General features: G+C 48.0%; 2 protein-coding genes across 7 annotated transcripts in view; one reads left to right on the forward strand and one right to left on the reverse strand.

The window, feature by feature from the left end:
• Positions 1 to 539: 539 nt before the first annotated feature.
• On the reverse strand, positions 540 to 6,238 carry LOC100122757 (lysyl oxidase homolog 3A). 4 transcript variants are annotated; one of them, XM_001606306.6, is made up of 9 exons: positions 5,892 to 6,238; positions 5,619 to 5,810; positions 3,803 to 3,952; positions 3,336 to 3,608; positions 2,889 to 3,095; positions 2,121 to 2,418; positions 1,838 to 1,966; positions 1,573 to 1,696; positions 540 to 922 (listed from the first exon to the last, which is right to left on the reverse strand). In XM_001606306.6, exons 2-9 carry the CDS (start codon positions 5,794 to 5,796, stop codon positions 800 to 802), a joined length of 1,482 nt encoding a protein of 493 aa, XP_001606356.3. In that variant the 5' UTR covers positions 5,797 to 5,810; positions 5,892 to 6,238; the 3' UTR covers positions 540 to 799. The 4 variants fall into 4 exon arrangements, with proteins under 4 accessions (XP_001606356.3, XP_031776643.1, XP_016836951.1 ...); XM_031920783.2 differs by having other exon boundaries at positions 5,619 to 5,813; positions 5,892 to 6,235; XM_016981462.3 differs by lacking the exon at positions 2,889 to 3,095 and having other exon boundaries at positions 5,619 to 5,813; positions 5,892 to 6,230.
• A 2,012-nt stretch (positions 6,239 to 8,250) lies between these two features.
• Positions 8,251 to 23,302, forward strand: part of LOC100122766 (G protein-coupled receptor kinase 2) — a 28,260-nt gene continuing 13,208 nt past the window's right edge. Inside the window, exons 1-3 of one of the 3 annotated variants that reach the window (XM_008217130.4) lie at positions 8,251 to 8,763; positions 16,613 to 17,213; positions 22,261 to 22,356. In XM_008217130.4, the coding sequence (XP_008215352.1) occupies positions 17,156 to 17,213; positions 22,261 to 22,356 (154 nt within the window). In that variant the 5' untranslated portion in view covers positions 8,251 to 8,763; positions 16,613 to 17,155. Of the gene's footprint in view, positions 8,764 to 9,242; positions 9,265 to 16,612; positions 17,214 to 22,260; positions 22,357 to 23,302 lie in introns of those variants that run through there. The other 2 variants (XM_001606316.6, XM_016990368.2) reach the window with 2 other exon arrangements.

Consider the following 23,302-nt stretch of genomic DNA (forward strand, 5'->3'; position numbering starts at 1 on the left):
TCAAAGCACACACATACACACATACACTCACTCACACTCACACTCACACACACACACACACACAGACGCGTATATCCAGCTCATTACTCAAATTATTATCATGCATTTGCGTGTGCACATCTCGCGGCTGATATTAATACCCGCAGCGAGCTCGAACTCACGCGGCTCAGCGCATCGGTATATATAGCTTGTTATATTCTGTTTGCTCGAACGTACAATGCGCACAGATACACACATATACAGAGAGAGAGAGAGAGAGGGACGAGTGTAATGTGCAGCTGCGAGGATGTGTGCAATTATAGGGCGGAACAAAGCGATGAGGATAATAACGATAACAGACGTGGGCAACGATGGTTTTTTCTGCGGCTGACAGTATGCGCCGCGCGCGGCATAACGACCATTTCGCGGTTTTCAAATTTCAGCCCTCTCTCTCTCTCTCTCTCCGGGCTGCGTTCTAAATTTCGAGCGCATAGTGCGGCTAATTTCAGGCGGACGCAATTCGGTTATGTTATAATACGACGCGTGGAATAATTCGAAACTTGCGGTATACACACGCAACGTGTGGTTTATTGTTCTTTATATTAAAAAAAAAAAATGCAAAGAGTATACAGTGCGTATATAAATGTACATACGTCAGACAGGCGCATATAAAGTCTCAGGACTCGCCGCGCATAGTATAAATCGAGAATATATACATATACAGCGGCATCAGCGTCGGGAACAACAAGAAAGGGAAGGCGCACATAGTAGCATCGGTTAATGGCATTCCCCAATCGAATCTGGCCGCGTCGTCGCTCCATTAGGGTCGGCCCATAACGCAGCTATGGACTTTGGCAAATGTTTCGGCGTAAAGTAGCTTGCACGTGGCCGCGTTGTTGTCGAACGACATCTCCCCCACCTTCAGCTCCGGATTCACAGCGACCTGCGAAATTCCCGTTAATTATCGAGTATTTGCTCTCGCCACAGAGCAGCAGCAGCAGCAGCAGCAGCTACCCCCGGACGTATCAGCGACACGCGCGCAATATCGACGCGAGCTATATGCGTGTTTTAAACTACCCCCCCCCCCCCACCGGCCCCACACTCTCTGGCGTTAATAATGCGCCACGATTACTGGAAACTCGAGGATCTGCGCGCAAGCGGCCCTTTTGCGGTATATTATTGCGCTTATCGGGCTCGCGCGCATGCGGTAATTTTCGTTTGCGAGGGTGTGTTGTATATAAGGGAAAAAGTAATTTATTTGTCTAGGACGACAGTGCCCGCGGTCAAATATTGAATAGGAGAATACGACTCTACGAGGATTGAGCTATATCGAGTCTCGAATGTAATCAGAGGAAATTGGCCCGAGATATAGGCGCGATTCGGTCGCTGTATAAACGGAAAAATTAATGCTAGACTGGCCGCTGCAGTTTATACGTGTTCTTTCTTTCTTTACTTTCCTCTGCAGTCGACACGCGAAGTCGTGTACGCGATTGCCGGAGTAAACGCGAGCGATCGAGAATTCAGCGTTGGTTAGCTTTCGAGCTAACGCGTTTCAAACATTTTTAAACGTATACAAGATGAAAAATTCATTACCTTGAGCGTGTAGGGTCCAGGCGCGAGCTCGGAGATGTCGACCCACTGGCAGTCGATGTTGTACTTGTAAATGTCGCTGCAGTTCACGGAAATCCCCTGGTCGCCGTAATTCGCGCACCTGTACCTGCGGGGGCGAAAATCGCTCACGTTATATGTACATATTATACGGGTATATAGCGAAAAATCAATGGGATCGCGAAGTGGGTCGGGCGCGTAACTCTTTCCGCGAGAGATTTATGTATCTAATAGTAGCCATGCATCATACCTGGGCTGAACTCCGTGAAGGCACTGATTATCCTCGAGGCAAAAGGAAGCCTTGTGACCCTCGGCGACGCGTCTCCCGCTCGAGTCGATGATGTCGAACGTCGCGAACACCTCCATCGAGTGGTAGTGCCTGGATTCGCAAAATCAACCTCGTATTCATACAAAATATAATCAATCGTCGCGCTCGCTGCAGCTCAGAATTAGGTTTACGAGAAATAAGATATATAGATTGGGACCGCCAGCGCCGTAAAAAAAAAAAAAAAAAACAAAAACACTGCACCCACATGTGACACATGTGCCACTCCCAGAGATGCTTCGGCACTGACGGCCTGAAGTCAGCTGTGCCGGCGTTGAGGATCCTCGCGGTGAACCTGAGCAGTCGCCTCGTCTCCCAGTGCCAGCGATCAGTCTCCCTCTGGACCTGGTAAGCCTGGGACGCCAGACAGTTCTCCTCCATGGCGCACTGCAGGAAGTATAGGGGACGATCCTCGAGGTGGGCCGTTCGCTCGAGCTCCAGATGGTCGAACACGAGGTCGGCCATTCGAGAGGCGCACGTCAGGCCCGCCACGTTCTCGCCGACACCTGCGCGACATGTATAGTAGTCTTGTAGCTTTCGGAAGCTCTCTGTGCGGCTTTTTTACGAGCTGGGCAAAGCGCGCGGTCTTTACTCGTTTTAGAGTCCCGGGTGATATGGGCGAGCTTTTTTCATTATTCCGCGACTGGTGTGTCTCGTCGAGTTATATATTCACGACTCGAGAATGGAATTATATATTGTAATGAGGAAACGCGGTGAATTACAGCGAGATAGTTATTATACGCGAATTATTAATTAATTTATGATATAATACGCATTTCCAGGCCGGCGGCGATTTAACGACGGGATGATAATTTACACGCTTCTCTCTCGCTCGAGTCGTCGTCGTCGTCGTCGTAAAAAAGCTCTTTGATCTATGACACGCAGAGCTATTCGCATTGGCAATCAGCGCTCGCATTTATCCTTTATCATACCGGTCAGAAGTGCGTACAGGGGAAAATTTACGTTTACTACGAACCAGGACAGTCGAGGAGCTCGTCGTGAAGGCACTCGGCAACGTGTCGCTCGTCCCCGCGACACTTGATTCCGCTCACGGCCATGGGCAGCTTGTTGCCGCCGAAGAAGCTCGTCTGGTATGCCTGTGCCGCGTAACCCAAGCCCAGCTGCCTGCAGATTACAGCCGCTTCCAGAAGCGACCAGCCGTCCCCGCACACGACGCCCCAGTCTGTGAAAAAAAAAAAAAAAAAAAAATTCAACCCTATACTGATGAACGCTGGGTGTAAGAGTAATCCGCTTTAAAAAGAGGTCGCCCCGGCGCTTCATCAGCCTTCGCGGCGATTCGATTCCGAGTCTCGCGGCTCTTTCAAAGCCCGCGCGTGAAAGGGAGAACCCGCTCGAGCGCGCGCTAATCCCGACGCGCGGCTGAAATCAATGGAAATCGATCGAGGAAGGAATCCGTACTCACCGGAATCGGGTAGCTTCAGTTCGAGTCGTCCTTGTCTGGGTCCGGACAGTCGGACGGCTATGCCTCTCGGATGAACGTCTCTGATCTTGCTCTTGTCTTGGCTGTCGACGCGGTTCAGGGTCGCGTTCGGCATCAGGTCCTCGCCGCCGCCGCCGCAAATCACCCCCGCAGCCTCGCCAGAGCGACAGTCGGTTCTGCCCCAGCCGTCGAAGCGACACTTGGAAAGCTCGGACTCGTCGCCGCCGCAGAGAAGGTTGTCCATCCAGTAGCGTCCTGTGTAATGGTAATGGAGCTCATTTGCGGTAATCGCGCTTCATTATTTACGCGTAATAATGGGACGCGATGCTCAGCAGCTGATCCCTGGGGGGGTTTTAACGGCTGGCTTGCGTCGATGCGTATAATTTATGCGGGATTTGCCGAATTAAAGTACACTTTTGAGAAATAATAATATATTTAAGAGACTTTACTTCTTGCCTGTCCAAAACGAGCGTTGCTCGTGGGCTTCGCCTTGACGTTGGCATATCCGAGCTGTCTGCAGACGACTTTGGCCTCGAGCTCGTCCCACTCGTCGTCGCAGACGTTGCCCCATCTTCCCTTGTGCAGTATCTCCACGTTACCTGCACACGCACACACACATACACATAAGCATATCGCCCGCAGTGAGAGAGAGAGAGAGATATTACTTTGTAATTTCTTGGAGCAGCCGCTGAAAGTTTTTTCCCCGCTTCAATCGTAAAGATTAAAGCTTCAATCTCGTGTACACAGTTTAGACTCTGGTGTATATAAGTACAGCCTTCGCCGAGTTTACAATGACCAGTTGTGCGCGGCTCGAGCTTTTCCGCGATTTCGAAGTTTCGCTCGGATAATAACCGGGATTATAGAGAGGTTCGTGCAGGGAAGCTATGAAACAAATAGTATATACCTTTTCTCTGTGCGGGTGTGTTGAAACTCTATCGAATCCAATTTAAATATGTCGCTTAAACTAAAAATGTTCTCTGGGAGAAGTAAGGAAAATACAGATGTTTATACAGATATCCAGAAGCGCGCGTGGTATGTATTATTTACTGCATCGGCGGTTTAGATGCGCGCACGAGCTTTCCGCGATCAATAATATAGTACACACCGTATAGAGACGCGAGTTACAGCTTGTATCAACGATCAATTACTATCGAACTAGCTCTCGTTATACCTCGCACACTCCTTCCCATCAATTTTTAACGTCGTCTTCAATCGCGGTTATGGCTAAGCCTAAAATCACTGCTTCGCTAGCTCTCGTTCGATAAGATTGCCGAAGAGAGCAGCGCTGCAATATTATATTATAAGTTTATCACAAAGCCTGTCCCTCCCTCACATTTTTCCTACCTCCGTATTACGACCTTTCATCTCCCGGGAGCCGACTCGACGCTGAATATTGTATCAATTTTCGTTCGCGCGTACAGCTCAACTCGCCGCTGTATAATAACGCGCGGCAAATCGCATTTGCATCCGAATATGCTCTCCGCGAAACTTCAATTGTCGAGGGCTCCCGGTGTATTATTCTATTCAATTTAATTTCCCAATTACGCATGCATATCGAAACGATCGTCGAATTCGCTGTAATTTCCGCGCGAAATACATCGCGTTACATTCACACATACCTGCGTTCGAAACGGAAGGCAGAGTCGAGGTCACGGATAAAAAATCGTACATCCTTGACACTTTTCCAAGCGAGCGCGTGGATGCAGAGAGAAGACTTTGTCCGTTAGGAGCTTTTCGGGAGGCCGTTGTCCCCCAGAGCCGGCCCGTTACAGAAATTCGGCCCGATAAGAGTCGGTAATACAGAGAGAGAGAGAGAGAGAGGAGCGAGTTCCCCACCACCTCGGCTCTCCGCCGCCTCTCGGATCGATCGTCCGGGCTTACGTAAGAGCGCCTCCCGAGACTCTCTTATAGTTCAAAAACTCCAGCTCTCGCAACTTTCCTCCTCCTCTCGGGCCAGGCCCGCGTTGTCGCCCAAAGCGACGCTCATCTCAGCTCTTTGTGCGCGCAGAACTATAGGTCTATACACACACGCTGCGGATCTCTAAGATTCAAGGTGTGCCTATATGCCTTTTTTTTACCCTTTACGCCAGCGCTTTGCGTCATCCCTAATTGGCTCTATTACGGTAATAACATTCGCATTCTTGAATATAACTAAGCGGCTCGAGGGCATTTCCTTGGAACATTGTAACGGCGGCCGTTTCGCTAATTGCGTTACATTCTCGAAACTTATACGCCGCTCGCGCGCTAACGCATCGGTATACCTACCCTCGAAAGCTCCTCTCTCGCCGCCGACGAGCTTGAGCGCTCCCTCTTGCTTCTTGAGCCGCCGGTAATCCTTCCGCGAGCGCTTGGCCTGGAGAAACGCGCGTTTATTGCTATTGTAACCGGACAGCTCGCCTACGGTCAGACACAGCGTTAGGAGGTGCAGCAGTGGTAGCTTCATGACGACAAGTGATTCTACTGGAAATTGAGTTTTTTTTTTCATGTTGAAATGTGACGATGTGGGCTTTGTTTTCTAATAAAGAGTATGATACTTGCTTCATTCATGCCTCTCGAATCGAATCCGTTTAAATTGCTCTTCAACTCCGAAGCGACTGCTTTCTATATTTAAAAATCCTCAATAGAGATTTAGCATTCGATTCGCCCGTCAAGGCCGTTACAATTTCTTATCGTTATAATATCGTCGCGTGCACAGATATTAGATAACAAGGTAAAAAAAATAACCGACACCCAATCAGCACTAAATACACTCAAATCGATCAGCACAAGCACTGCAGCAGGCTCAGGAGCATTTCGCGGCCGCTCCAAGACTGAGCGTCAATAATAATAAGACAATCTCCCGCAGTTTCCCGCAGCACTATGGCCACGTGCTCGCGCTCGTCATCCCACATCGAGATGCGCGATCGCGAGTGCATTTATAGGCGTCGCCGACGTCTCGCTTATAGTGTATCGGAGAGTAGGAGTAATACGCAGACCTCTCGAGGACTTTTGCGGTGCAGACATAATCTAGCCGCTGTGTACAAACGGTTGCGCAGCTGCGCTTTTTTCGGACAGCTGATTCGGAGGCTTTTCATTCGGGAAGCGCGCGGACATCGAAGCGGGAAGATGGATTATAAACAAGGTCTTTTGGGTGGACGTTTGTACGGTGTGAATCATCCCCGATATGTTGAAAGAAAAAAAGTAACTTAGAGCGTTGAGTTAATCGCGCGCAAATACGATTTTTCTCTCGTCGTGATAAATCATCGTCACGCTTCTCTATCGCCGATCTCCAGCTGATTGAAGGCTGCGACTCGTGTCGCGAATCGTTCTATTTATAACGCACGGATCATCCTGATCTGCTGGAACAAAACCTTGTGCCGGAAAAAAAGCGCATCGGCGAATATATATATATATATATATATGAACAGGCGTTATATCGTTCCGCTCTCGCGCGGTCCATTTGTCAGCGAGGTGAAAAACGAAATTTCTCGGCGCCGTCGTCATAAATAAAACGCATCAATAGAGAGCACTATACATCTATATTCCGAGTATAAGAAAGACCCGGTCTAGAAAGTGTCACACGCGCGCGTCTGCAAGATCTGCGGTATGGCCACTCGATACTCGTCGTTGCGCAATCCCCTCTACACAGACATCGCATGCAGATAGCGGCGCAGTAGTCGAAAGCACAGGCGGGAAAAATTTATAGCGCCAATATCGCGGTATAGCCGTCCCTCTCTCTTTCTCTCTCTCTCTCTCTCTCTTTTTGCGGATCAAGGCTTAATTGCAGTTAGATTTATTATACTCGAGCCTCTGATATCTTTCTCGTTGAGATTTATTTTTCGAGCCCTTTTTAACTGAATCGCGCGAGGCGGAAAAAAAAGAAGAGTCAAACGCCGATTTCAATCTAATTATCCAGTCGAGCGCGAGCCTCGGCTATTAGCGAGACTGTATACTCGATTTCTCAAGTGCAAGTCCAGCGATTTTATTGTACGCGATCTGGTACGCGCAGGATTGAAAATTATTACTATTCTTCCGTCGCGCGCGCAAAGAATGGGAGTTGACGAAAGAAGCGAAAAAACAAAGAACAAAAGGCCGGCATTATCGGATCAGCGTCGATGAAACAGTTGAGAGGCTTGAAATAAAGCGAGTCCAGGAACTTGCCCTACAAACTTTATCTCATCAGCGGAGCGACTCGATCTCGCGACGAGGATCTTCGGCCTTGCGATCGCACGACAAGTCGAGCAGAGCTTTTTCCAGTGTGTAGAGAGAGGCAAGCGAGCGATCTGATGTTCGACTGGCGGCGTCAAGGCCTTGACGAGCTGGGATTTTAATTGGACGCGCCTTGCAGCGCGTTCTTCGCTCTGCTGTGTATAGCGAACTTTGCGTTAGAGTTTAATGAGATTTTTCGTCTTATCGAGTCGGTGTCAGCTGCTGCTGTTGTTTTGGATGTTACCGACGGAGTTTCCCAAGCTTGTAGTAGTTGTTGAGTAGCCATTTCCCCACACATAATTCGAAAAAACCCGCCTCCGAAAAATCTGTCTATTTCGCTTTCCTGAAGCCCCGGCAGATGTGAGCACCGTCCTGATTATCCACTTCCAGCCGTCCCCTAATCTTCAGAGTCCCAACTGACCGACCGCCCACCACTTACCGACGCAGCAGCAGCAGCAGCAGCAGGTACATTCTCACCCTCGTCTCGCCGCATTATAAACCTGCAACAGTCCATCGCTCCTCTTTCCTTCCGACATTTACTCCCCTGTGCAATAAAATACATCCCTCGATTATCAAATGCTTCACAGAGAGCATCGAAGCGGCGGCGCCTATACACATCCACTTGCTCCTCAACGCACGCACCGTCGTCGGTCGTCGTTCCAACCGCGAGCGCTCTCTCTCTCTTTATCGCGGAGAGCAGCCGCCGCCGCCGCAGCCGCAGCCAGTAGTGTGCCGCACGCCGAGCTCGAGGCAAGCAAAAGCCGTGTGCCGCGCTCCCGCGACTCCCCCGTGTCGTGTGCGTTTTCGTCGCCTCTCGGAGCAGTCTCTCTCTTCCTCCTCCGTCCCCGCCAGCAGCTCATCGGTATACAGCGTGTCTGCGGTATATTCCTCCTCGTCGTCGATTATTCGGATACAATACTTACAGCGCCGCAGCGAATTACACACGTCAGTGCGAGAAAGAGAGAGAGAGAGAGAGAGAGAGAGAGAGAGGTGATCTTGAGCGCGTGCAGCTGCCCGAGATCCTTTTTCGTTGAACGGCGGCCGCAGCAGAGCAGCGAACAAGTGCACGAGAGACACAGAGAGATTGCTACACACACGGCTCTTTCTCTCCGCGGTGTGCCAGGCCAGTATCGTGTACACATCAACACAGAGTGTGCAGTGTGCTCCGGAATCGTCAGCAGCAGCAGTAGCAGCGTCTACGAGTGGGACCAGTTCGTTCACGGTTGGTATTATATACAGAGCAGCAGCTCTCCTCTCTTCTCTCCCGCCGCCCATACGTATGTAAATGAGCGGAGAGCAGCAGACTTGCACGCCTGTGTGCGTCTGTGTATTGCGCGACGCTCTTTCTCTCTTTGCCGTCTCGTCGGCCATTGTGGCAGTCCCGCCGCTCTCTCTCTCTCTCTCTCTCTCTTACTCTCTGGTGTGCGTGCGGGTATATAGCTATATAGTTGCACGAGCTGTGATCCCCGAGCACGTCCTCGTTGCGAATCGCGCGGAAGGAAAGACAGAGAGAGAGAGAGAGCCGGCGGCGTACATACACTCCGCTCCGCGTGTGTGTGTGTGTGAGTTGCTCGCTGCAGAGGTATTCGCTCTCTCGGCTAATCACACGGCGTTTACGCCCATAGTCCTCTAAGTCTGCGGAGAAAGCGGCCACGCGCCCTTTTCTCTCTCTCTCTCTACCTGTGTGTGTGTGGGACCTTACTTCGCCGCTGCCGATGCACAGGTATACAACGCACACACCTGTGCTCGCGCGATGCCACAGCAGCAGCATCGGGACGGAAAAGTGAGAGTCGCCGGGGTTACTGCTCGGATAATCGAGATTTTTTTCGGAGCTCCGCGTGTACCCATACCTTTATACACGCTCGCTCCTCTATTTATTTTTTGTAATCTCCAACTCTCGCGATCAACGACTCGTAACAACAACAAACGCACAAGAGGACATAATACAATCGCTCAACTGTGTAAACAATAGCGCGCGTCTCACGTGTTCATTCACGCGGCGGCCGGTTAATTCAGCCGATTACATATTCGCGCGAGTACATAATATATATTTTTAGGCGGAAGTGAGTGTGTGTGTATGTGTGTGTATGTTGATTTAATTTACCTCTCGCCGCGCGCGCGCGATATTTATACACAAGCCCGTGCGCGCGTGCTGCGATTTTTTCTTTCTCGGCAAACACGCCCTTATCGGCCAACCTCCGCGTGTTTATACACGCGGATAGACAGCCGCTGATCTGTATACTCTCTTCCGAAGATTGCTCCGCTTGTGTGTGTGTGTGTGTGTGTGTGTGTGAATATAGTTTTGCTTTCTTTTTTCCTCTCGCCCGCGCGAGAGTTGGATGTTTGGAAAAATGGGGATCCCGCTATGTTTAGCCCGATCGTTCTGAATTTGAATTATTTTCTCTTTCTGGCGCGCGCTCTTTGAATCGCGAGAGCGTCTCTCTCTCTCTCTCTCCTCGCTAATTCCGTAACAAAGTTGCCGGAGAGTATAAAGCGGAGGTTTTATTGAAAGTCTCGGTGCTGTTGCCGTTGTTGCGCGAAATTTACGCGTTAAACTTTCGGAAAGAGTAAGTATAGTTGCAGTTGACAGAGACGTCCGTGACTTTTGCGCGTTGTGCATCGGAGCGAGCGCAATCAAACTTTTATATTTTCGCTTTGTATAAATAGATTGAATTTGCGCGCCCGTACAATAAACTCTGTCTCGGTGTTTGAATGCGAAATTAGTTTCATCCTGAGGAGAGCTTATCTCTTATAATTCTTTTCTCTCTCTCTCTCTCTCTTCTCGTGACACATGCAATATAATGGCACGAGGAAACTCGGGAAATACACGCGACGTGCGCTGCATCTTTCCTTCTCGTAAAAACGAAGATTCACCCGCCGCGCCACATCCTGCGGCTCTCGAAGCATCATCGACGCGCGGTTTTTCAAACTATCCTATACGCAAAGCATATGCGAGTGTATACAATAATTCATCCGTGCTTACAACATTACAGAGTCGTCCCCTCTCGCGTACAGCACACACACACACACGGGGAAGCGGCGTCTTCCCGTCTCCACGCGTTTCCTCTCCAGCACAGGCGTAGTCTCTGTGCGCACACGTACACACATACGAGCGCGAGAGAGACGATGACGCGCGCGCACTTCCTCGTTCCACCGGCACCAGCGAGGGCACGTACACGAGGTTCTGCTGCTGCTTCCTTTGCCGCCGGCGAGGACTCTCTATACCGATGGGGATATACCGTTAGGAGAGCCGAAATTTTCGCTCCCTCTCTCTCTCTGCGGAGAGAATATCGACGCTCCTAAAGAAGACCAGCACCACTCAGCTAACTGCGAACACTAGCTCATTTCACGACTTGTAACGAAGAATCGTACGAAAACTGAGATTGCCGCGATTACTAGCTCGCTAAGAAACCTTTGCATCGAATAGCAGCACACTGAGAGAAATATATCATTGCCGTAAACATGTACACACGTTAGGAGCAATGATTGCTGATATATTCGTGTACATCTTACAAATATTCTATACGAAACAAAAACAGTTTGTATGTATACTATAGATTTCTATTGCGAGAAATATCTGTATGTTAATAGTTAATATATGAATTTCATGGCTATCGCGCGTAGTGTTGCGTGCAGATGGCGTTTCTCTCGTATCGCCTAACCTCAAAATCCGTCATCCTCTTTCATACAAAAAATATTCTTGAGGGTTTATTTATCATGAATAATCAATAAATCATTAATAATAGAACTAAAGCAACTGAATATACCTAAGGAAGCATGCAAAGTTCCTTTGGAATGATATAATGTCAAAATTCAAAATTTTGTCTTTCATCGGCCTTTTGGGTCTAAATACCAGATCTGACAGTTCTAGAGATAAAACACTACTGACTTTGTCCAGTAACTTTTGAACTAATAGTGATAAACTATTGATATATATCCTTTTGGAAATGCCTGAGGCTGCTGAATCAGTTGGAATCATTTTATTTTATCTCTAGAACTGTCAGATCTGACCCAAAAGGCCGATGAAAAACAAAATTTTGAATTTTGACATTATATCACTGTAAAGTTACTCAGCGTTAATAAAATTCATACAAGTGTGTTTTCTAATAATTTTTATCTGATTACTTCATAAAGTCTATGAAAAATCGTCAAGGACAGCCATATGTCAACTATTAACATACAGCTATTTGACATATAACATAGCTACGTTAACTATACATACGTATTATTGGCTCAAATCGAACATGCCTATGTTAAAAGTAAGTTTCGGTGCTGATGTTCGCGGTTGTGCCGAAATGCGTGCTAGTCTTCTTTAGGAGCGTCGATATAAAGATCGCGGCGGAGGCTTCTTTAAAATCTCTCGCGATATAATATTTTAGAGGGAAAAAGTGCCGAGCATGGTAAAGAGAAAAGGCCATTCAGCCGCAGCCACTCTCGTATACTCTTTCGAGTTCGCGCGCATAAAATCACAGCACGACGTCGTCGCTTCCCCTAATTATCTCTCTCAGCTGTGCAGCTCTGCGCTTCGCTCTCTCTCTCTCTCTCTCTCTCTCTCTCTCTCTCTCTCTCTCTCTCTCTCTCTCGTCTCCCTATGCAGCCTCGCTCTCGCATACACGTCGTTAGCGTCGAGAAGGACTAGGGAAAAACGAGAAGTTGCAGTGCTGCAAAGTGTCGCCTCGTCGTCAAAGCAAGCAATCCATGCAAAATTGCGCGCGGCCCGACCTTGTTAGAGCAAGTTTCCCCCCGCAAAGTGTCTCCCGCTCTCTATACTCACGAAAAACTCTTCAAGACTCGCGCGCGATAGATGGACGCGCGCGAGTGAGGAAAAAAAAGAGAAGGAGAAGAGAAGAAGTAACGAGTAACTACCGCCCCGCGGTCTCTTCTGCCCTTAACGACGAGAGCAGCTGCGGAGCTCGCGAGAGAAAAAAGAGAGAGAGAGAGAGAGAGAGAGAGAAGCGGCCAGGGCGATTAGGTAGCCGGCGAAGGCGTGTAACGAGTTTCCCGGAAGCTACTGCAGAGTGTGTATCCACTCGACTCTTCTTCGCGGGAGAGACGACGCTTTTTCTCTATCTTTTTCAGCCGGGCTTTGTGCGAGTGTATACGCTTTATGCTAGACATGCGTAAATACGCGTTTATGTAAGAGATGTATAAAGGGTGGGTTAATTAAAGTCTCGCTAATGCAAAGAATAATTATTACCTTCTTTATATTCGCCGTCGCGAAGTCTAATAAATTCAAGTTTTCGTATACACGCGGTCGGCGCGCAGCGAGAGAGAGACACGCCGCTCTTGATGAATAGCCGTCCGCGGACTTGATGAATCGTTTGAAAAGCTTCAGAGGGAGAGAAAAATGCGCGCTGCGAGTTCATGAAAGAAATTCACTCCACTTTCTACATTCCCTCCTAATAAAACCGTCTTAATTTTCCATGCCGATGCGCGCATTGCACTGCAACAAAATTCAATCTTCAAATTTCCCGCCTATTCGAAGAGTATCCGCAAGCTCTCTCAGCGTCAACCACTCGTATCATCTCTCTTTGCAAGTGGCGTGTTCCTCTGGAAAAGCCAAAAATTTTATATTCCCACGACCGAGAGTCACCCTCTCGGAGCTGCAGGGACTCGCTCCTCTATATACATTAGCGAAAGCTGTGTGTGGATTGGGGGTGTGTATATACGTATACACGCCGGTGGCGATGTGTGTATACTGGTGTGCCAACAGCAGAGAGCGAGGGATGAAAATCGCTGTTGCTCTCGACGTTTGCCCGGCGCCAGCCTGACTCCGACCTCGTCACACCACAAGACCGCCCTTTTTTCTCTCTCTCTCTCTCTTGTCGTTCTTGCCGCTGTGTGTGTGTGGCGTATACATATATGGCAATCTCGTAATCGCGCGACGTCTTGTTCCAAGGCGCCACGGAATTCTCGCTCTCCGGGAAAAAGAAATTCCCCGCGCGAGCTTTTATGTCCGTCATGCGGAAGAAGCAGATACTATGGGGTGTGCGCTCGCTCGGTCAGTCTCGCGGCGGCTGGACCTCGAAATTGCGAATTTTTCCCGTTAATGCCCAGTGGCTGTATTTCGCGCGGAAAATTAGATGGGCTGGTTTTTTTTCTTACGAATATTCTTTCTCTATCGAGATAACAAAATACGCGATATATTATGTGTGGCGCACGCATGCACGCAGCTGCGGGAAAAATCAACACGGAGATGTGTGTGACCTACATATACCACCATACGAGTGTGCGTCGCTGGGTCCCTTATTAATTTAGCAGAGGAGGAACCCTACGGATCGAGAGATGTTTTCGTGAGTCATCGATTTCTGGTTCATTGCTTCTCAGCCACCACCGCCGCCGCAGCTAGTGTAAATATATGTATGTATGCCGCGTTCGTGTGACTATTGTGCGAAAGTCGTCGCGAATTTTCGGGTTTTAGGATATGGAGACACGTATATAACTCGCGGGGTGTCGATATTCGATTATATCCTCGTCGCGGCGCACGTGCGGCTGTCGTTGAGAGAAGCCTTGGACTATAAGGCGTAGGCGCTTTGGATTCTACGATTTCCGGCTTCTTCCTCTTCTTCTCTTTCCTTTTCCCATCGTTTTCTTTCCTCTATTTCCGCGTTACGCAAGAGAGTCTAGCGCGGATATCGGCTCGATCGTCGCTATTGAATAATTCGTGCGTTTTCTATTCTTTTTGTTCGCCTCTCTCTCTCTCTCTCTCTCTCTCTCTCTCTCTCTCTCTCTGCATCGATATACGCTCGCCCACGTGTTTCATCGGGGCCAATTTCCATAAGCGACTCTCCCTAATTGGATCGCACGAGCTTCGATGTGCGTCAATTGAAAGTAAATTCTTATCGAGACTGTTTAAAGTGGGCTGCACTTTACACACACGCAGACATCGGAATCAAAAAATCCCAGTAGTCAAGTCCAATCGAGAGAGAAGAAGAAGCGCATCGTTGCAAGCACGTCCGATATTCCCGGGAGCTACTCTCGGAATTCCGTCACGAAAAATTCATCATCGTCAAACCATCCTATACTCGCGGCTGCTTTCACTTCGGAAGCCAGACGCTATAGCAGCACACACAGAATTTCCGTCGTTTTCGGTCTAGCCGAGACCGCGACGCTTCGTGTAGCGAATTCCACGCGTCGTATTCCGCCACGTAGTCGGAAAAAAAATAACTCTCTATAGACACTTTTGTTTTCTTTAATACGATCGTGTAAAAATTACGGACAGACGCCCACGTATAACGGCGTCGACAGCCGGGGCTAAGAATAGCTGAAACTTTATAGAGGCGTATTGATTGATTCGAGCTAAAAATATATAAGCTATGGAAAGAGAGAGAGAGAGAGAGAGAGAGAGAGTGAGAGAGAGTCTTAAAGAGCGCGACAAAGAAAAATCCTCTCTCTCCGTATTGATTCGCGAGAGAGCTGAAAACTGCGCGTATTCTAATAGAATATCCCCCCGTTCGTACAAGTTCCAGTAGAGACGAACATTCTTACGAGAGACTCGAGGGTCTATACGAGAAGGGATGGAAAAAGCGCTTGTAACGTTCTTTCCACTCGGCGAGAGTCAAACAATACTCATTAAAAGTTCCATCCATTGAAAGCTCGCCGGAGCGTGAATGTAGAGAGTACAACAATTAGTTCGCCCGTAAAAATTTAACAACGAGCGCGAGATTCAACTTGTGCAAATCGAACTCTTCTATTGTCTCTCGCGCAGCTCTTCGCCAAGCGGACAATGAAACTTTCGACTGCCGCTTGTATCATCGATCGAATTTGCATTGTTTCTCTCATCCGAAACTTTTCTCTTGATTAAAATCGGCCGGTATATACGCGTTTCTTTCTTTTTGTTTACTTCAAAGCTACCGCGACTCGAGAGAAAAACGAACAACATTGACACCTCAATCAGACACAACAAGCTCGATCGCCAACTTTTTTTCTCTCCGAAGATAAATAATTCAAAAAAACAAATCCCGCAACGCGGCCGCCCACGCATCTAGAAATATATTATACGCCTCCGGAGTAGTATAGAGAGAAAGAGACACGCGAAAGCCGCTTCTCTTCAAAATTGCTCTTTCTCTCGCCGACGCGTGAATCATCTCGCCGATTCCCACGACCACCGCTCGAGGGACGCGTAAATACAGCTGTCGTTGATGCAGTAACTTCTCTCTCGAGTGGAGTCTTCGAATTAGAGCCTTTTTGTCGAGAGCGTGTACGGAGAGGTGATTTTTCTGCATTACGGGCTTTTTCCGAGACCGCGCAGATGTTATTCCGAGTTATATTGTATTTTTATACAGAATACACATCGGCGCACTTGTGTAGAGCGGAAATGCTCGTTTTTGAAACCGTCGGCTTTATAGACGTGCTATTAAACTCCATTAAGCTTCGCGTAGTGATTGGGGAGTTGTAATTATACGCGCACACAGGTGTTTCGGACTAATTGTACGGTATATGTGTGTGTGTGTGTTTGTGTGTGTGTCATGGCGCGGCATGCATCTAGGTCATAATTTACGAATAATCACGATATTATACCCACGTTCGAGCCTTGTCCGCGCGTATACGGAAAATAAAACTATACACGTTATAGATATGTGAAAAAAGCGTCGATCACAAAATCGTTATCGTTAGCAGTCGTTATGCACTGCACACAGACGGCCATTAGCATAATGGATTTCGAGAATTAATGACACTTTTCGATAATCTATTCATCATTAAAATCGACTCTGCGCGCGAGTGAAATTGCCTTCAATCAGCTAGATGATTGCTTTAATTTATAATCAAAACGTTCGCCCCTCACCGATGTTGACACGCGTTGATCGGCTAAAAATAAAGGCGTCGAGAGCGCGAAATCCACGGGAAAATCGAAAGGGCCGACGATGATGCACCTGCGCCGAAAAAACACATAAGCCGGGCGTTCTCTTCTTTAAACTGGTATATTCCAGCCAAACGGGTTTCTTTCTGAAATTCTGAAAGTGAGAGAAAGAAATCGTCGCTCTTTCGCCGAACGAATTTTTCGAAAGTCGCGGTATGGACACCGAAATATACGCACAAGCACTAACCCTCGGCTAATCATCTGCTTACAGGAATCGACTGATCGAAGATGCGCCGGTCCTTCGTCACGCCGAGATCCGACAGAGTCGGTGGCCAGCAGTTCTCCAGCAGCCCCTGAGCATCGACAGCACACAGCTTCGCAGCCGTCGCCTCCAGGTAAAGGAGTTCCGCAAGTCACACCCGATAACGCATCAGTTTGTAAAAGCGAAGCCTGTAAAACGCGCAGACGGATCATTCGTAGCTCCGGACACAGGTGTGTCGCAGCTTAGAACGTCGACGACGAGAAAGACCCGCGAGTGGATAGCCCTGCGCTGCGAGGAAAGAGATAGATAGAGAGAATCGAAGTGTGCCGCGTGTGAGAGAAGAAGTCGGCGTTGGGGTAGGGCCGCAGATGGGAGAGGCTCTGGCCGGGCCCGGGAGGGTGATCGGTGTCAGGAAGCAGCAGAAGAGGCGGCAGCAGAAGCAGCTCCAGGAGAAACCGGCCAGGAGGCGACGCCGACGACCAGCCGCCGGCGAGTACCGGCGCGGCTGCCCCACCTATACTCGACCGCGCGGAACCCATCAAGCTGGAATTGATGGAGTTGGAGAACATCGTAGCCAATACTGTGTACCTCAAAGCGAGAGAAGGTCAGTGTGCGTATTCTTTTTTTTCCTCACTTTATTTCTATGTTAAATGTATAATCCACTTGTTTGAGTAAGAGAGAGAGAGAGAGCTTCTAGGTGTGTACAGTTCATCATCGAGAAGACAACGGAGGAAAAAATGCCGACCAAATAAACCGACGCACATTTATTGTTGCGAGCCGCAAATGTACACGCGCAGAGAGAGCGAGAGAGAGAGAGAGAGAGACAAGTAGGGTCGACAACGCGGAAAAAGGGGAGCGCACGGAAGAAAAATCTTGTCGAGCTTTGTTAGGCTGATGAATGAGGGTAATTCGTCAATTAGTCAAAAAAAAAAAGGAAAGCAAGCGCGGAGGGATACGTTGACTAATGAAATTCTCGCGCGGAAAATCAAACGAATGTGTACCGTCATGAAACTCATTCACTGTGTGTGTCTGTAGACGACGTACTAGGAATATTTCATGGCGCACGATGAAAATTACATTCCTTAATTAAGGCGCTCGACTGCACTGCTGTATACCTACTACGTGAAATCGTAGTCTTGTCGAATATAACGCGGAGGCTGCGTTTCGAAATAACACCGCTAATAATTACGACGAATTGCAAAATGAATAATTGAAAAGTTGCAGGCGAAACGCTGCTATATTATACGGAAACTGCATCAACGTTAAAATATTCATGTAAAGAGCGCGGTAAAAGCAACTTTGCCCGAGTGTATAATACACAAGGCGAAAGAGATATCTCGCCGCCAGCCAATAAACATAAGTGTATATCTGCAGGCATCGCAAACTCACGCATAATGCACATAGTTGTACATCGACGTTGGCTATATATACCTACAGACAAACATTCACGGGGGTACAACCACAGCAACAGTAGTGGCACGTAGGTATGCATGTAGGCGCGCAGGAGCAAACTGGAGCGTCCGATATTGATTTCTCGAACGACCCGCGCGTGTATAGCCAACCAGGCGATAATGGTCTTGCGGCTCTACCGCCGCTGCTGCTCTTTTCTCTGCTCTGCGAGTATAGTCTAAATATATATATATATATATATATATATATATATGTGTGTGTGTGTGTGTGGTAGAGCCTTGGCTTTCGCCGCTGACTTGACGAAAGTGAATTAATGACGAATTAATGACCTGGAAACGGACGACGACGAAGGAGTCCCGTGCAAAGCGCTAAACAAGTTCAAAATCGTGTATACAGCTGGCGCGCGCGACCCTCTTCGCCGGATACTTTGACAAATTGAATCTCGGGCGAGCGCTTGGTTCGCTTTTTTTCTGCCTCTCGATGAGGATGAAAAATTAAACGCTCGCCGAGTGTATTAACGTTGCTTTAATTCAACTGCGTGTAGATTTTTCGTGAAAAATTACACTCGTAAGATTGAGAGCATGGTGTATTTGGGTTACGCGTCGCCGCGCGCGGCGGATTTTATTAATAAAGCTCGGGTTAACTCCTCGCGCTTTATACGAGCGACAGTTCACGTGTGTAAAAGTTATAAGCTTCGATTTTAATATAGATATATGTGTATACATAGAGAGAGAGAGAGAGGGGTGGTGTCTCTTCTACTTTTCACGATTTCGCTGCTATCGCTCCCTAGGCGACTTTTCCGGGTGGAAAATTTAATCGATGAGAGAGAAAATTGGATGCCTTTATCTACCTATCAGTTTTATTTTCCTCTCTCTCCCTTTTTTCCGAATTTGATGGATCGCCGTCCCGATTTTTTCACTGTTTTGAATCCGTTCGTATATTGATTCAACACATCAAATTTCGTTTCCGCATCGCGCAGTCATCGACGTGACACAGCGTCGAGCTAACCAAATTTATTCGTTATCCAAACCATGATTACCTAAATCGAGCGCCGGTCACGCAAGAGCTTTCGATTAAAAAAAAAAAGTGTACACTCTCGTAAAAGCCCATGAGACCGCGGTAAGGCTGGAGCCGCGGGTAAAACACAAGCGCAGATTAAACTCTCGCAAAACAATGCAACAACACCTGACATTTTCTTTCCCCCTCGCCATACATAACAGCGCTTATAAACTCCGGGCATATAACGGAAACTAATTGACGTGTCCGGTCGATCGTCCGCGAATTCCCTCCTACACGCACGTTCGCTAAATTAACGAATGAACGAACGTGCGCCTCTGTGTCCAACGACGAAATTCCCTCTCTGTTGGCGGGTAATTTGAATTAGCTTCTCCGTCGGGAAACTAAAGTCGAAAAAGAAAGGAGGCAATTAAAGGCTACGATCTCAAGCTCTTCTCTTCATGCATTTTTAATTAAAATTCCCACTGTTACTCGGTCGCCGAGAGAAAAACAGCTCGATTTTGTCCCTGTGATGGTTGGTGCTTTAATTTTTTTACACAGAGTCGGGGAAAATAGAACGAATCCCATTAGCGGATTTTGCGCTGGTGAAATGCTGTGATTAAATTTAATTTCCAGAGAGAACTCGATGTGTACAGCTATTGTTTTCCGGGGCGCGAAGGGACGACTCTTTCTCTCTCTCTCTCTCTCTCTCTCTCTCTCTCTCTCTCTCTCTCTCTCTCTCTCTCTTTTCATTCGATTTATCCAAGAGTTATGAATCGCGAATCAACTGCAGCACTCGCGTGTAAATGGCTTGTAAATTTAACGGGGAAAATTTAACGACGCCGAGCTAATGCATTCGGTGCATCAACGCCTGCTTTTTCTCTCGACCGAAAATTTTTACTCGATGTATACAATCGATCTTTGTACAATACGCGTCGGCGACGTCGACTAACAATGAAACAAAAAAAACGATCATTGTCTCTCTCGACTAGTCGTGTATACATATATAGAAAGAACAAATAATAACCGCTTCGGAGTAATGGATTCCTAACGACTGTACCACGACGATAACTCATACACACAGCCGTCGCTAATTGACCCATCAAAAAACAAATCAAATTTCCCGCGGGCACTTAATACACGCGCCCCGAAAAAAAGCCGCGTATATTATACTTCCAGCCAACTGCTCCGCGAAAAGAGAGCACATATACGAGCAACGACGTCGACGACGATATTACGCAGCTCTCTTCGCGACGCGCGTAACACACATCGCATACCAGCACAGCTGTAAGCCGAGGAGAGTAGGGAGCATTATGCATCGCGCGCGAGCACGTGTTGATTTTGATAAGTGTGCTGCTACCGCTCTGCTGCGTAGCGAGAGTCTCGTCTCTGTCTCTCGTTGCGGAGCTGATTAGGTATAGCTGCAGCAGCGAGTCGCGGCCGCTTCCGTTTTCGGTATCTCGGCCCTGATTGACTTTACACCGAGAGATCTATAAATGTCTCGAGTTCCTATTCGTCTCTGTACTCTCTGATTGTGCAGTAGCGTTCGATCCAAAAATACACACAGTCGAGCGCGCGCGCTTTTTAAATTCGCCGCGTAATCTCGTGACACGTATACGTGACGTCTTTAGCTGCTTCTTCACCTTGACGTTATTATCCGCGCTGAGAGACAGTAGCGCTGCATTGTTTCGCGAATATTTTTCGCGTTGCATAATATCTCCGCGTATTATACACTCGGTGTCGATAACGCGTTTTTATATATTATATATATATATATATATATATATATCGAAGTATGCAAACGAAGCCTCTTCGAGGTTCGCCTTTGATAAAGTGTCGCCTCGCAAATCACGATTCCAATTTCCTCGAGATCGAAAAATCGATTCCCATTAGGGCACGTCTTCTGCTGCTGCTGCTGCTGTACGTTCAGTGAAAGCCATGAAAAATATCCTCTAGATAATACTAAAACTCTTTCATCTATCAAAAAAAAAGAACAACGTTAATCCCCCACTTTCAATTTGCACGGCCGTAATTAACCGCTAAAAATGCAGCGCCGCCCCGGTTCACTAATCCCCGCGACGCGTATATTAGTTGGCTCTATACACTATACACACACAGAGAGGCTGATTACACGACTCTTTTGTTGTTCACACACGCGCGCGCGCGCACCTGTGCTCTCAGGATGCAACGGACTTATCAGCCATTGTCGCGGCGTGGGGAACTGCGCGAATATTGATAATGAGAGGGCATAAGAGAGAAATTTTCACCTTCTCTCGCGGCGTTCCCCCCGATAATGAAAGCGACGCGCTTTTGTTTCTTTCGTTACGTTAATTAACCCATTAGAGCTGTGCGCGTGTGTTTTTGTTGGCGTAATTCTGCCCGCGCTGCGGAGATAAAATTTATCACGACGCGCTGCCTAATAAGATAACTGCGCGCGTGCGTTCTTATTTACTCTTGCTACTGATGCAGTCTGTGTTTGCGTACGTAGGCAGCTATTAATGGAATAATATGCGCGTCTGGCCAATTACTCGTTGTAATTTTGTAATTTGGCCGAGTGTATCCATAAATCAATTCGAATTGATCGTTTGTTTTTCCCGCGCGCGCGCGGCGATTTGAATTCAGCGCGCAAGATAATTTGAGGTGAAACTATAGCGGCTCTATGCATAATACCGAATTCCAAAGTTTTCGAAAAAGTTCGCGCGACGAATCGAATCGCGATCTCCTTCCGGTGTGATGAGAAATCGATGTGTAAGAATTATGACGATCAGCAAATATTTCCCGAGCGATGAGCTGCCAGTCGAGTCGCATTTTTCCGCTGACTCGTCGTCTCTCCAGAGCGAGACTCTATATACATATACTCGTCCCGAAGAAAAGTAATAACGAGGAATCAGGTCCGCCTCCGATAAGCGCATCGATGTCACACAGCCCCGCGCGAGACTATCGCTAATCTCCTGGAAGCTCGCTGAAATCATTCGCGGAATTTCGCATGCGAACTGCGCGACCCCGTAATATCATCTTCTCTCGTGTTATATTGGTATTCCGAAAGGGTCGGGGAGAATGGCAATAAGAGCGGAGCTGCAGACAAACTCTTTCAATTTTTCTTTCCCGACCGCAGAGAGAAGAGACTTTTTGCGACCCGCATAATCGCGATCCCGGCAGCTCTCTCTCTCTCTCTAGACTCAATGTATATATGTGTGTGTAGACTGGCAGACGGCCGCATGTGCTCACTTGATGCTCTCTTTGTTTTTCAGGCGGTGGTGACAGCAACAAGGGGAAGAGTAAAAAATGGCGTAAGATACTTCAGTTCCCGCACATATCGCAGTGTATCGGACTCAAAGATAAGCTCGGTAAGTCAATCTCTCCCGTATCTTTGGGAATTTATATGCGGGTATTGTTGTTCCTTTTTTCCCTTCTATATATAATGCACCTATGCACAACGAAAACGAGAGGCAGCGGCGGGTGTCGATCCTTTGTATACAGGCACGCTCACCCTTAATTATTGATGCCGGAGGGGCGAGAGGGAGAGATTCGTGCGATGTAAACTTAAAATTCATGGACGAGCTGCCGATGTATTCATAACTCATCGCTGTATACACTTTGTGTTGTAAATATAAAATAAGAGAATTAACGCTCGTATAAAGCTCGATCCACCTCTCGTGGAAATCTCGGAATGGCAACGACTCTCTCGCATAAAAAGCTCTCGCCCCTCGGCTCTCGAAAAAGCGCATGTACAAAAGAGAGAGCAGGGGGGAGAAATAAATCGTACGCGTTGCTTTATCGCCAGAGAGAGAGAGAGAGAGAGAGAGAGAGAGAGAGAGAGAGAGAGAGAGAGAGAGAGAACCAACGAGACGACGAGAGAGCGGCTGCTGCATCAGGCGTAATCCGAAATGGCGGCTCTAAACAAGTCAGCGTATTGTGTTCGACGCTGCTGCTGCTGCTGCTACTGCATGTGAGGGATAGAGAGAGAGAGACAACAGAGAGTATAGTGTATGTACGCTGATGGGCTTGCGTACATTCGAACGCCGCCGACAATGGGACGCGACGACGCACATTCATTCCTCTCACGCGCTGCTCCCCCCTCTCCCTTCTCCTCTCTATATATACTGCATCAATCGAGGCGCGCGTGCTTCCGACGTTTCTGCGATTCCTGCGATTCCGATCCTCCACCTTGTTTCCGCGGAATTTTTGATGTCGCAGCGGATTTCGTCCGCGAGCGGAAATGCCTGTACACGCGGATTTCGTTGATCGACACGCGAGTATATAAAGCTATAGCCAGGATATTCGATCGAAAGC

Source organism: Nasonia vitripennis, chromosome 1, assembly GCF_009193385.2.
Source record: "Nasonia vitripennis strain AsymCx chromosome 1, Nvit_psr_1.1, whole genome shotgun sequence".
NCBI classification, from domain to species: domain Eukaryota; kingdom Metazoa; phylum Arthropoda; class Insecta; order Hymenoptera; family Pteromalidae; genus Nasonia; species Nasonia vitripennis.